Below are 13744 nucleotides of genomic sequence, written 5' to 3' on the forward strand. Positions count from 1 at the left end.
TATGTAAGTGTGCCATTCTGCTAAACTGCAATTCCAAGAAAGCATGCAAAAAAATAAAGAGCTTGCACTTACGTAGCACGTTTCACTATCTCAGGGCGTCCCAACCGGATTTCAACCAATTAAGTACTTTTGAAGTGCAGTCAATATTGCAATGTTGCAGGAAACGGGGCAGAAAATTTGCACAAGCAAGGTTTTAGAAACAAAATTGGGACAATGGACAGATATTTAGTGACATTGTTTGATCAATAAATATTGGTCGGCACCCCGGAAGAACTCCATTGCTCATGTTAGAAATACTTCCATGGGATCTAAGAGAGCACTTGGAGCTTCGGTTTAACATCTCATTCAAAAGACGATACCTCCAACAGAAAAGTATTTGCGTTCAGGTCTCTGCAGCAAGGTTCGAATCCCAACGTTCTGACTGAGGTGAACGTGCTGCTCACTGAGACACTATTGATACCCTCAGGCTTCGTCACTTTCTTCAGTCTTGCATAATATTTAATATAGATTTTGGCTTACAAATATGAAATCATAAGTCACTCTGAGAATGCAAAAGACATTGAGTCAACAAAAAAAAGCTTTGATGCTTTAAAGAAGCGTCCTGGTTTTCAATTGGACACAAACAAATGCATTGTGGCACATACAGCTTCCTGGATAGAAATGAAAAGGAATCAAAACACAACTCTTAGACGAGGCAGCATTATTTTTCAACATTACATTCATTTCTAAAAATAAAATCCAATTTTTCATCAAGGCCTGGTAAGCTTAACATAGAAGAATTAATGTCCTGTTCCACTCTGCCTCCTTCTGCGATTGTCTCCCATCTCTACTCTATCCTACTTTCCACCCTTCCTGCTGTACCCCTATCCCAAACTCTTTCCAATGATAAAAGAAGTGATACATATTTTAAAATTGCCTACTGAATTTCAATACATGCAGCTACAACTTTACGACTCCATTTGACACAGTTACAAAACAGAATTTTCACTTTTTACAAGTACTGTATATTTTATTCTAATATTAATATTGTTATAAGTAAAATGATGATAACAGTATTTACTTCAAGTGAATAAATTTCCTTCACCTGCGTTACATTACAAAGCTTTGGAGGAATCATCAAAGGTCCTTAGAAGCCATTTTATCCATCATATGCTTCTTCGTATTCTTTTCTTTTTTCAGCAGGATAATATGACATTTAGGAGCAAAAATACAGACAAACAGTCCAAAGCTGGATGCTAAAATCGCAAACACTTCCACAGCTACGGTATATTTGCCAGGGGAGCTTATATAAGCTGGAATGAAAGTTATCCACACAGCGCAGAAGATAATCATACTAAACGTGATGTGTTTCGCTTCGTTGAAATTGTTTGGAAGTCGTCGAGCTAGAAAAGCAACCACAAAACACACACAAGACAGAAATCCAATATAGCCGAGTACACAATAAAAAGCTATTGGCGACCCTACATTGCATTCAAAAACAATTATTTCGTTATAATAATCACTGTTCTTTAGAGGATAAGGAGGTGATGTTCTTAGCCAAACGGTGCATATTAAGCATTGCACTAGAGTAAGGGCACAAACAGATAGGCGCTGCTGATTAGGTCCAAACCACCTCATCTTGTTATTACTGGGAAGGATTGCATTAAATGCCATTACCACAACAACTGTTTTACTCAAAACGCACGAAATACAAAGGACAAAAATGATACCGAATGCTATGTGACGTGATGTACAAGACCAAATGGAAGGTTCCCCAATGAATGTAATTGAACACAGAAAACACAGAGTTAATGCAAACAGAAGCAGAAAACTTAACTCAGAGTTGTTAGCTTTAACAATAGGAGTATTTCTATAAACATAAAACAAAGCAAATACGCCGATCGTTATAGACGCTCCAAGCAATGCCAGCGACATCAAAATAATCCCCATCATATCGCTAAAAGAAAGAAATTCAATCTCCTTTAATATGCATTCGTCTCGTTGCCAATTAGATCGGTATTCCCATGGACATTTAATGCAATCTGGTGAATCTAAACGAAAGGAAATAAAAATACATAGAAAATTGAATCTGGTTAAACACTCCTCCTCATCTCAGTCTTAAATAGCCTACCCATTATTCTGAAACTATGTCCCCTGGTTCTGGACTCACTAGTCAGGGGAGACATTCTATCTACATTCACCCTCTCACGTCCTCTAAGAATTTTGTAAGTTTTATTGCGATCACCTCTCATTCTTCGAAACTCTGGAGGATACAGGCCCAGTTTCCTCAATCTCTTCTCAGAAGACCATTTCGCCATCCCAGGGATTAGTCTGGTGAACCTCCGTTGCACTCCCTCTATGGAAAGTATGTCCTTCTTTAGATGTGGAGACCAAAACTGTATACGATACTCCATGTTTAGTCTCACCAAGGCTCCATACAATTGCAGCAAGACATCTTTACTCCTGTGCTCAAATCCCTTTATGATGAAGACCAACATATCATTTGCTTTCATAATTGCTACTGCACCTGTATGCTAGTTTTTAGTGACTCGTGAACAAGGACACTCAGGTCCCTTTGGACATCAGCACTTCCCATGTTCTCACCATTTAAGAAATACTTAGTCCTTTTTTTTCTATCAAAGTGGATAACTTCACACTTATTCACATTACATTCTGCCTGCTGTGTTCTTGCCCATTCACTTAGCCTGTCCAAGTCCCATTGAAGCCTACTTGCATCCTCTTCACAATTTACTTCCCACCTAGTTTTGTGTCATCAGCAAATCAGGAAATATTACCTTTGGTCCCCACATCCAAATCATTTATCTCGATTGTGATCAGCTGTGGCCCCAGCACTGATCCTTGCGGTACTCCACTAGTAACAGCCTGCCCTCCTGAGAATGACCCGTTTATTCCTATTCTGTTTTCTGGCTATTAACCAATTCTCAATCCATAGCAGTATATTGCCCCTAATCCCTGTGCTCTAATTTAGTTTACTAACCTCCTGTGTGCGACCTTGTCAAAAGCATTCTGAAAATCCAAATACACCACATCCACTGGTTCTCCATTATCTATGCTACAAGTAGCATCCTCAGAAAATACCAACAAGTTCGTCAAATATGATTTCCCTTTCATAAATCCATGTTGACTCTGCCCAATCATATCATGATGCTCTAAATGTCTAGTTCTCGCATCCTTTATAACAGATTCTAGCATTTTCCCTGCTACTGACTTGAAACTAACAGGTCTGTAGTTCTGCATTTTATCTCTCCTTTCTTGCATAGTGATCTTGTTCAATGTTTGCTTTTCAAGGAAAACCGCAAAGGTTTCTTAAAATACTTCTTGCCCGCTTTCTTTTCTTTTAGGAATCAGAAGAAATCATCTCTCACCAGGCATACAACAACAAGCGATCCTTCTTGTTGCTTCTTACCAGTGACGTTGCTAATTTCACCATCAGTGCATTTTATGCAGTCAAAGCAGCAAAGGGGTTCTCCTTTCCTTGTTGCTTTCCTCGTCCCACGGGGACAGTTTTCGGAACAAACTGATCGTGGAACCTTGTTATCAAGAAGAGAAAATTCTATTATTTAGTTATTAAGTGACATTGCATACTTCACGCCATTATTTAAGAAAGGTGAAAGAGAGATAACAGGAAATTATAGACTTGTTGTTTTAACAACAGTGGTGGGCAAGTTATTGGAATTTATAATTAAGGACAGAGTGCTGAGCACTTAGAGAAATTTGAGTTGATTAAAGAGAGTCAACATGGATTTGTAAAAAAGAGTAAGCTGTCTAACAAGCCTAATTTAAATGTTTGAGGATATAATTAAAGTAGTATACAGGGGAATGAAACAATCAGACTGGCTAATGGATGTTGACATTTATAATTAGAGAGTTGGAATATAAAGAGGAGGGCGTTTTCCTACAACGATATAAAGCCATTACTAGATCACATCTGGAGTACTGTGTACATTCCTAGGTACTACCACACAGGAATTTGTATATTGCGCTTGGAAGAAGTTCAGCACAGATTCGCCAGAAAGATATCAGAGCTGCAAGATTAGATTATGAGGAGCGAATACATAAATTAGGCGTGCATTTCCTGAAGTATAGTAGGTTAAGGGGCTATTTGCTTAAAATATTCCCGAGGTTTGGATCAATAGCTAGGAGAGATTGCGAGTGAACTTTGTTGCTTGGATAGACTAAGGCATAAGTTCAAATCCCACTGCAGTAACTGGGGAATTTAAATCCAGTTAGTAAACACATCTGGAATAAACAAATGGTACGACGAATAGTGGCCATGTAACTACCGGGTTGTTGTACAAAACCTACCTGGTTCTTTGCCTTTGAGGAAAGGAAATCTGCCTTCCTTCCCTGGTTTGGCAGCTATGTGTCTTCAAACATTTGCCAAAGTCGTTCACTCTTAACTTCCCTCTAAAATTACTTAGTAAGCCACTCATCTAAGGGTAATTGGAGTTGAGAAATACATGCTGTCCTTGCTAGCAATGCACGCAAAATGAATAAACCAATGGGGGACACATCTGGAATAAACAAATGGTACGACGAATAGTGGCCATGTAAAGTGGCCATTAAAGTCGAAGACAGACCATTCAGGGGAGAAGTTAGGAAATACTTATTCACGCAAAACGTGTTGACAGTGTGAAACCCTCTCCCTAAAATATTCATTAATACTTTTAAATCTGAGATCGATAGATTTTTTCTCGCCAAGAGTATTAAGGAATAAGGAAACAAGGAGGATGGAGTTAAGGTCCAGATCAATCTTGATCTCGTTGAGTCGCACAGCAGGCTAGATGGGATGAATGGCCAACTATTGCATCTATGTTATGCAACTAATACTGTGCTGCTCAATACAGCTCCATCGACTTCTGCGAATATGTTGCTGCTTTTATCTGGATTTTAACAGCAAATATCATTAGTATCACTCGGAAAGAAAATTGCCCCCTTCGCAAAGCAATCACAGTGCAAATGTGAGTATATGTCTGAAATAACATTACTTTTCCATAACATAATTTGAGTTACCAATCTGATTTTCTTGATCTCCAAATGAAAGTATGAGCTTGACTTCATCAAGTGCGAAGCAAAGCTACACGGACTGGAGATGTACAGATTCTGCTGACGCCCACTGGAAAATATCTGTCTGTGGGCTTATGAAGTAGATAGAATCTGATTTAGCTGTGTCAGTGCAGACAGTCAATAGCTCCAGAACAATCGCCGACAAGCCTCGTACACGGAGAGTGTCACTTGCTACCATCTCACGTTTAGCAGAAGGTGACTGAGGCATGGAGATAATGGGAGATTGAGGGTAAAAAAATATATTATTATATACGCCGAGAGGTTTCCAGATTTGTGGCTTATTTATAGATTAAACAATCTTAAAAAAATATTTTATTTTTTTTAAGTTATTGCGATGCTTGTCAAGAATATTGCTATCGATTTCTGAACATTAAGGACGAAATCTTTTGCGATTGAAAATAGTTTTTTCACAAGGCGTATCATGGGTATTTTTCAATGGTAGCATCTAAATACGCCAGTTATAGTTCAAATCGCTGTTGGTCAATATACGTCAACTTGGATTGTTGGTGGAGATACTTCTTGCAATCACAATTTCTGCCCATGATTTTCGATCAGCAGTCATAATTATTACTTGCTTTGTCAATATTTTCCATGAAGACAGTCAGGTCAATTCCTCCTTTCTAAGTTTCAAGAAAAATAAACAGGTCAGGTAATTGGACTATCTCATTTTATGTAGTTTTGTGACATGGGGTTAGGACTCTTGACAAAGCCGGGAGTGAAACACTCAGCATTGAAAAGGCAAACACAAACACAGCACATAAAGGAATTCGGTGGAAAGGGAGTGAAACACCACTGTGTGCGAATGCAATGAATTATTGGATCAAAACAATACAAACTGAAATATGAATGCACCTGCTTTTGAAGAAAAGTAAGTTAATTGTCCATGGCCCCATTTTCTCCCCGAAAAGTTTATTTGGGAAGCTGAATCAGTAGTAGGTTCGCCGACTGGTTCAACCTTCCAAATAGATATTGCTTGGGAGACTCTAATCTGATGTGACATCTCCAAGCTCCTATTTGTTTCTAATCAGCAGAATGGATGTCATAACTGCTGGCCAGTTGACTTACTGGCTTAAAGCAAAGTTATCCGTTCAGAGCAGAATCACCATCGATATGATTCTGCAAAAAAACATCTCTCAGAATTAACATATAATTCACAAACCTAGAAACGGAGGTAAACAATAACCTGGACATCTGAGGCCAGGAATTCACTTGACAAAAGTTATAAAGTTATTGTTGACAACATGTAACAATATGAAATGGCCATGCAATAACTTCCTTCAAATTTTGATAAAAGTGTCACCCTCATTGGAAAGAAATAATCAATCATATGTATTATTTCAATTTAGGATTTCAAGACAAGTAAATTCTTGAAGTTGTATCGTTGCTTTTTTAGATTTTAACTACACCATTTGCCGCAGTGTTGTGATCTTAGTGGGAACCTAAATTGTAGTGCCAGTGTACAGGATGTTGAGAGTAGTGAGGTCAGGGATAAGGTTACAAGGACGCAAGAGGGCACTGGCAAGCAAGAACCTGGTTTAAAGTGTGTCTACTTCAACGCCAGGAGCTTCCGGAATAAGGTGGGTGAGCTTGCAGCATGAGTTGGTACCTGGGATCTCGATGTAGTGGCCATTTCGGAGACATGGGTAGAGCAGTGGCAGGAATGGATGTTGCAGGTTCCGGGTTTTAGATGTTTCAGTAAGAACAGAGAAGATGGTAAAAGAGGGGGGAGGGGGGGGGGGGGGAAGGTGTGGCATTGTTAATCAAGGAGAGTATTACAGCGACAGAAAGGACGTTTGAGGACTCGTCTACTGAGGTAGTATGGGCCGAGGTTAGAAACAGGAGAGGTGAGGTCACCCTGTTGGGAGTCTTTTATAGACCTCCGAATAGTTCCAGAGATGTAGAGGAAAGGATAGCGAAGATGATTCTCGACAGGGGCGAGAGTAACAGGGTAGTTGTTATGGGGCACTTTAACTTTCCAAATATTGACTGGAAATACTATAGTTCGAGTACTTTATATGGGTCAGTTTTTGTCCAGTGTGTGCAGGAGGGTTTTCTGACACAGTATGTAGACAGGCCAACCAGGGGCGATGCCACATTGGATTTGGTACTGGGTAATGAACCCGGCCAGGTGTTAGATTTAGATGTAGGTGAGCACTTTGGTGGTAGTGATCACAATTCGGTTAGGTTTACCTTAGTGATCGGCAGCGACATGTATATACCACAGGGCAAGGATTATCGCTGGGGGAAAGGAAATTATGATGCGATTAGGCAAGATTTAGGATGCGTAGGATGGGGAAGGAAACTGCAGGGGATGGGCACAATCGAAATGTGGAGCTTATTCAAGGAGCAGCTACTGCGTGTCCTTGATAAGTGTGTACCTGTCAGGCAGGGAGGAAGTTGTCGAGCGAGGGAGCCGTGGTTCACTAAAGAAGTTGAAGAGCTTGTCAAGAGGAAGAAGAAGGCTTATGTTAGGATGAGACGTGAAGGCTCAGTTAGGGCGCTTGAGAGTTACAAGCTAGCCAGGAAGGATCTAAAGGGAGAGCTAAGAAGAGCAAGGAGAGGACACGAGAAGTCATTGGCGGATAGGATCAGGGAAAACCCTAAGGCTTTCTATAGGTATATCAGGAATAAAAGAATGACTAGAGTTAGATTAGGGCCAATCAAGGATAGTAGTGGGAAGTTGTGTGTGGAATCAGAGGAGATAGGGGAAGTGTTAAATGAATATTTTGCGTCAGTATTGACAGTAGAAAAAGAAAATGTTGTCGAGGAGAATACTGAGATTCAGGCTACTAGGCTAGATGGGATTGAGGTTCACAAGGAGGAGGTGTTAGCAATTTTGGAAAGTGTGAAAATAGATAAGTCCCCTGGGCCAGATGGGATTTATCCTAGGATTCTCTGGGAAGCCAGGGAGGAGATTGCGGAGCCTTTGTCCTTGATCTTTATGTCATCATTGTCGACAGGAATAGTGCCGGAAGACTGGAGGATAGCAAATGTTGCCCCCTTGTTCAAGAAGGGGAGTAGAGACAGCCATGGTAATTATAGACCTGTGAGCCTTACTTCGGTTGTGGGTAAAATGTTGGAAAATATTATAAGTGACAGGATTTATAATCATCTTGAAAAGAATAAGTTCATTAGCGATAGTCAGCACGGTTTTGTGACGGGTAGGTCGTGCCTCACAAACCTTATTGAGTTTTTCGAGAACGTGACCAATCAGGTGGATGAGGGTAAAGCAGTGGATGTGGTGTATATGGATTTCAGTAAGGCGTTTGATAAGGTTCCCCATGGTAGGCGATTGCAGAAAATACGGAAGTATGGGGTTGAAGGTGATTTAGAGCTTTGGATCAGAAATTGGCTAGCTGGAAGAAGACAGAGGGTGGTGGTTGATGGCAAATGTTCATCCTGGAGTTTAGTTACTAGTGGTGTACCGCAAGGATCTGTTTTGGGGCCACTGCTGTTTGTCATTTTTATAAATGACCTGGAAGAGGTGGGTTAGTAAATTTGCGGATGACACTAAGGTCGGTGGAGTTGTGGATAGTGCCGAAGGATGTTGTAGGGTACAGAGGGACATAGATAGGCTGCAGAGCTGGGCTGAGAGATGGCAAATGGAGTTTAATGCGGAAAAGTGTGAGGTGATTCACTTTGGAAGGAGTAACAGGAATGCAGAGTACTGGGCTAATGGGAAGATTCTTGGTAGTGTAGATGAACAGAGAGATCTTGGTGTGCAGGTGCATAAATCCCTGAAGGTTGCTACCCAGGTTAATAGGGCTGTTAAGAAGGCATATGGTGTGTTAGCTTTTATTAGTAGGGGAATCGAGTTTCGGAGCCACGAGGTCATGCTGCAGCTGTACAAAACTCTGGTGAGACCGCACCTGGAGTATTGCGTGCAGTTCTGGTCACCGCATAATAGGAAGGATGTGGAAGCTTTGGAAAGGGTGCAGAGGAGATTTACTAGGATGTTGCCTGGTATGGAGGGAAGGTCTTAGGAGGAAAGGCTGAGGGACCTGAGGTTGTTTTCGTTGGAGAGAAGGAGGAGGAGAGGTGACTTAATAGAGACATATAAGATATTCAGAGGGTTAGATAGGGTGGATAGTGAGAGTTTTTTTCCTCGGATGGTGATGGCAAACACGAGGGGTCATAGCTTTAAGTTGAGGGGTGATAGATATAGGACAGATGTCAGAGGTAGTTTCTTTACTCAGAGAGTAGTAGGGGCGTGGAACGCCCTGCCTGCAGCAGTAGTAGACTCGCCAACTTTAAGGGCATTTAAGTGGTCATTGGATAGACATATGGATGAAAATGGAATAGTGTAGGTCAGATGGTTTCACAGGTCGGCGCAACATCGAGGGCCGAAGGGCCTGTACTGCGCTGTAATGTTCTAATTCTAGTGTCCCTACCGTATTCTGACCTCCACTCCATACAATTGCTTCGTCCTTTATCACTAGTTCTTGTCCTGGGGGAGCTGATCCGTCATAGACTCCAACACCTACGATATCCACGCCACCAGCGACATTGGGCTGCCAGTTTACGATGTCATATGTTGCAACTGGATCTCCATTTTCATCAAAATACATATTTTCACCGATCTTGGTAGTGAAATTGACTGTTTTCATATAATGCAAAAGCTTTAACATGGAATTAAGAATGGAGAAGTTAGCAATACTTTATTAAGAAGAAACCTGAAACATTTAATATAGCCTTTAACTCCTATACTGCTACCACTGTTTGAACTGAAACCAGTTTATAAACATACATATTTTAAATCACCCAACTGTTAACAATATTTTCCCCTTACCTGCCATGGTTGAAAACTTGAAATATTTGCACAACGTTTTTGTGGAAATGGTCCTTTGCCATTTTGACAAGACAGCATGTTATGAAGAGCGTGGGCTATTCCGTATGTTGCTTTATATACGTTATAAGTAACCCTGTACTGCGAAACATTAGTAAATTCATTATATGCCGTCTGCAAACTCTCTCTTCCAGTGCATTCATTCAACACAGCAGATGGCATTTTATCTGTTTTGTTTGCTGTTCTCAGAAATGTACAGTTGAAGGCTAATTCCCAAAACTTCTTAATTAAAAGATTGCCTGGATGCACAGAAGGGTGGACATCCATGAGAAATTCTTTCAGGCCTGGGATAGCTACCTGACGAATTGCAACTCCGATTGTGCCAGACACAAAATCTCGGCTTTCTTTCTGAGGTAGCGATTGCGTGGATACCCAGGCCTCGCTTCCTATCCATTGTACACCCGTCACATTCTGTCGGACAACTTCATTCAATAAAATTGTCATCTCCGCAGGCGCAACAAACGCTACAACAACCTTGGTTGAGGATTTCTTTAGAGATTCTACGATTCTAAGTATCTTGTCTCTGTGGTATGTTCTATGAATTGACTCAGAGAATGCAATACAAACGCCAAATTGTTGGACAGCTTCTGTGAAAGCTTGCATCCCAAAGTTACCATAATCATCGTTGTTTTGAATGGTCCCGATCCATGTCCAGCCAAAATGCTTTACGAGCTGGGCTAACGCCCTTGCCTGAAAATAGTCGCTTGGTATTGTTCTGAAAAACGATGGATATTCCTTCCTGTTACTCAGGCATGTACAGGTGGAAAAGTAGCTGACCTGTGGAAAATTAAAATTGGAGCATATTAAAATTTCCTAAGTCGACTCTGATAATTCCTGTGACATGCAATGTACTGCGTAGAGTATGTATTCTTCATTCAGTTCCAGAAAATTCTGGAAGCACTCACTACGGATGTGGGAAAAAAATTACAGAAAATCCAAAAGATGGTTTAAAACGGAAACATTGACTTCCTTTTCTTCGTCTTCACAAATTGTGGAAGACACTGCTGAGTATGTTCAGCATTTTCGGTTTTAGTTATAGATTTTTATGTGTTGGAGAAAGTTCGGGAAAGATTTACCGGAATGATGCTAGGGTTACGTGGCTTCACAGGTGGATAATATAGATACTTCGGGATTATTCTCCTTAGAGTAGATAATAATTTGATATATACTCGAATGGGAAACGTTGAAGGGCTGGGGGGAAGGAGCAGTGGGTTGAGATTAATTGGATAGCTCTTCAAAAAGCCGACACGTGCACGGTGGGCTGAATAACCCTCCGTGCAGAATAATTCTGAGGAGTTAAAGGAAAAAATACAGCAGTTACAAATCAGATGAGTCTTTTAGAAGAGAGGGCACCCGGAACACGATACTGAGAAACAGAACAAGTTAGTTCTGAAGAGAAAGTAATATCTGCCCTGTTAACACTTCATTATATGAATTTCAAAACTTTGTTCATGACCCACCAGTTTATTTTTAATATCCGTACATATGAAAATAGATCGGAATAACATCACTGATACAATTCATTTAAAATATCTTTTAGATGCAAGAAACCATTAAGTAACAGAGGATTGCATACTCTTTTACAGCACAGAAGCAGGCCATGCGGCCCACAGATCTATACCACTTTTTATGCACCGCACGAGCCTCCTACCACTTTACTTCATCTCGCCCCATTAATGTATAATCGATTCCTTTCTCCCCATGTACTTATTCGGTTTCCCCTTAAATGTATCGATGCTATTCACAGCAATCATTCCATGTGATAGCGAGTTCCATATTTCTGTCACAATTGAGGAAAGAAGTTTCTTATTGGATTCATGAGGGGCTATTTTATTTTTATGGTCCCTAGTTCTGGACACTTCCAAAAGAGGAAGCATCTTCTCTAGATCTATCCTATCGAAGCTCTTCATAATGTTAAAGGCCTCTATCAGATCATCTTTCCGCCTTCTCTTTTCTACAAAAAAGAGCTCCAGCCTGTTCTATCTCTGCTGATAGTATTATAAAGCAATAGGTGCCTTTAATCATAATTTAGACGTAAAGCAAAAGGCAATACTTATCAAATTGCAAAAAATGTAGTTTTCTATAAATAACGCTGTTCCCCGCTGCAGTTATTAATTAGTTAGCGTTTAAATAGACATATCAAGAAATGGTCAGTATGAAATTAAAGTGGAATGATTAACATTAGAGTCCGGCAATTAATTGGAATAATCCATTGCTTTGATATTGTAGTTACTATATCTTTAGCTATGATCAATGACCAATAAATATCTTACCATCGGAATCCTGAATGGACTGATTAAGGTGGCCATTGCTACAGACTGCGAGGATCCAGAGTCGCCGACAATGGCAGAGACTGTAGAAGACTTTTTGCAAGAAAAATTAGAAGACTTGTCTTCCCCTCTGTTTAAAAACTCAAAGGCTGATTTCAGAGTAAAAAGAGGCATGGTACATGTATCATAAATCCGGTAACCCAGTGTAACATTAGGAAGCAGCCTTGGGTTCTTGTTGATTTCTTCAATGGCGAAAATCATCGTCAGCACAAAGCGAAAACTTCTGAACCAAAAGCTACAGAAAAATACATTTGCGTGTTGATAAAATTGAGATTATTTTTTCATTCCAAAGATATATTATCATTAATTTATTTTCAGATACCAGAAGTAAGTGTCCGAACTGATTGTTCACGAATTAAGACGCACCGCAATCAAAAAGCTAATACAGTAGACAATTGCTTAGGCATAATTGCTTTAAAAATCAATGCTCAAGTGCAACTTTCCGCACACATGCTTGATGATTATTAACTATTCTATACTTGTATATAACTTGACAATACTTTTTGAATCTTCTTTAAAGTATGTAAAGGTAATGACCTTGCTTCAGCATTGCCATTAGATAAATAAAATAGTGGTGGAGCAATTCCCCGCTAAAATGATACGATTAACATATTTTTCTTGGAGTTCGCTCACCCTCCCCAACTTATTTCATGTTTCTGGAAACTACAAGCCTCTGCGCTTTGATGGTGCCATCTGTAGTCCTTTTATATCTATCATCTCTTGGGTTCATTACCGCCTCTCACCACAACTGCAATGGGCAGCTTTCTTGCAATACAAACTTGTCTCCAATTAGCTATGATTCCTTTATTCAATCAAACGTGTACTTTCTCCTCATTGATTTTGAACTGCCATAAAAAGGCCAAGAATTAAGTGTTGCCCCTATTTCTTTGTGGCTCCGTCACATCAGCCTCACCACCCCACCTCACAACCCCACCCCATTTCACCCCCTCCCAACATCCCCTCCCCCCCCCCCCACCCCCCTCCCCCGCCTCCACCATCGCCAACACCACCACTCCCTCCCCCACGCCGGATAAGGGCTTTAGAATACAAAAATAATATGTGATCTAATTAACTAATCTTCCGGATTGCTAGCGTACAACTTGTGGATTTGGCTCTAAAATAAAATCAAAATACTGCTGGTCTTGGCAATCTGAAATAAAAACCGGAAAAGCTAGACACACTCAAAGAGTCAGACGGCATCTGCGGAACAGCGAAACACTTAACGTTTCTGGTTATTGGTCTTTCATCATGAAGAGTTCCGATGAAAACTTAACGAGTGAAACATTATGCCGATTTGACTGTGTTCAACCTCGGTATATTTCTTCTCTGGCGCTCTGTCCTTCTGTCTCGCACTCTTTCTCTCTGCCAGTCTTTCTCGATAGTTTTTCTATTCTACAAATATTAAGAATTATTTTCTGGTGTCTCCTAAGTGCACAAAATGGAATGTTCCTCCGTTTCATTGTATCGAAGTTAAGATTCACATCGTGCTTCGGCTCCAATT

At 40.4% G+C, this 13744-nt stretch overlaps 1 protein-coding gene across 1 annotated transcript; it reads right to left on the reverse strand.

Annotated features, from left to right (window-relative positions):
• Window positions 1-1116: 1116 nt before the first annotated feature.
• Window positions 1117-12444, reverse strand: LOC137374955 (extracellular calcium-sensing receptor-like). Its single transcript, XM_068041568.1, has 5 exons — window positions 12187-12444; window positions 9857-10690; window positions 9459-9686; window positions 3407-3530; window positions 1117-2030 (listed from the first exon to the last, which is right to left on the reverse strand). The coding sequence occupies exons 1-5, from the start codon at window positions 12442-12444 to the stop codon at window positions 1117-1119; spliced, it is 2358 nt and encodes a 785-aa protein (XP_067897669.1).
• Window positions 12445-13744: the final 1300 nt, after the last annotated feature.

The sequence above is a fragment of the Heterodontus francisci genome, chromosome 11, assembly GCF_036365525.1.
Source record: "Heterodontus francisci isolate sHetFra1 chromosome 11, sHetFra1.hap1, whole genome shotgun sequence".
Taxonomy (NCBI): domain Eukaryota; kingdom Metazoa; phylum Chordata; class Chondrichthyes; order Heterodontiformes; family Heterodontidae; genus Heterodontus; species Heterodontus francisci.

Excerpts from the sequence above, each read along its gene's own strand:
- LOC137374955 (XM_068041568.1), bottom strand. The coding sequence starts at position 12,444 with ATGATTTTCGCCATTGAAGAAATCAACAAGAACCCAAGGCTGCTTCCT. Across the intron at positions 10,691-12,186 it reads GTCCATTCAGGATTCCGATG|GTCAGCTACTTTTCCACCTG; the intron begins GTAAGATATTTA and ends AATTTTCCACAG. Across the intron at positions 3,531-9,458 it reads GGAGTGGAGGTCAGAATACG|GTTCCACGATCAGTTTGTTC; the intron begins GTAGGGACACTA and ends CTTGATAACAAG.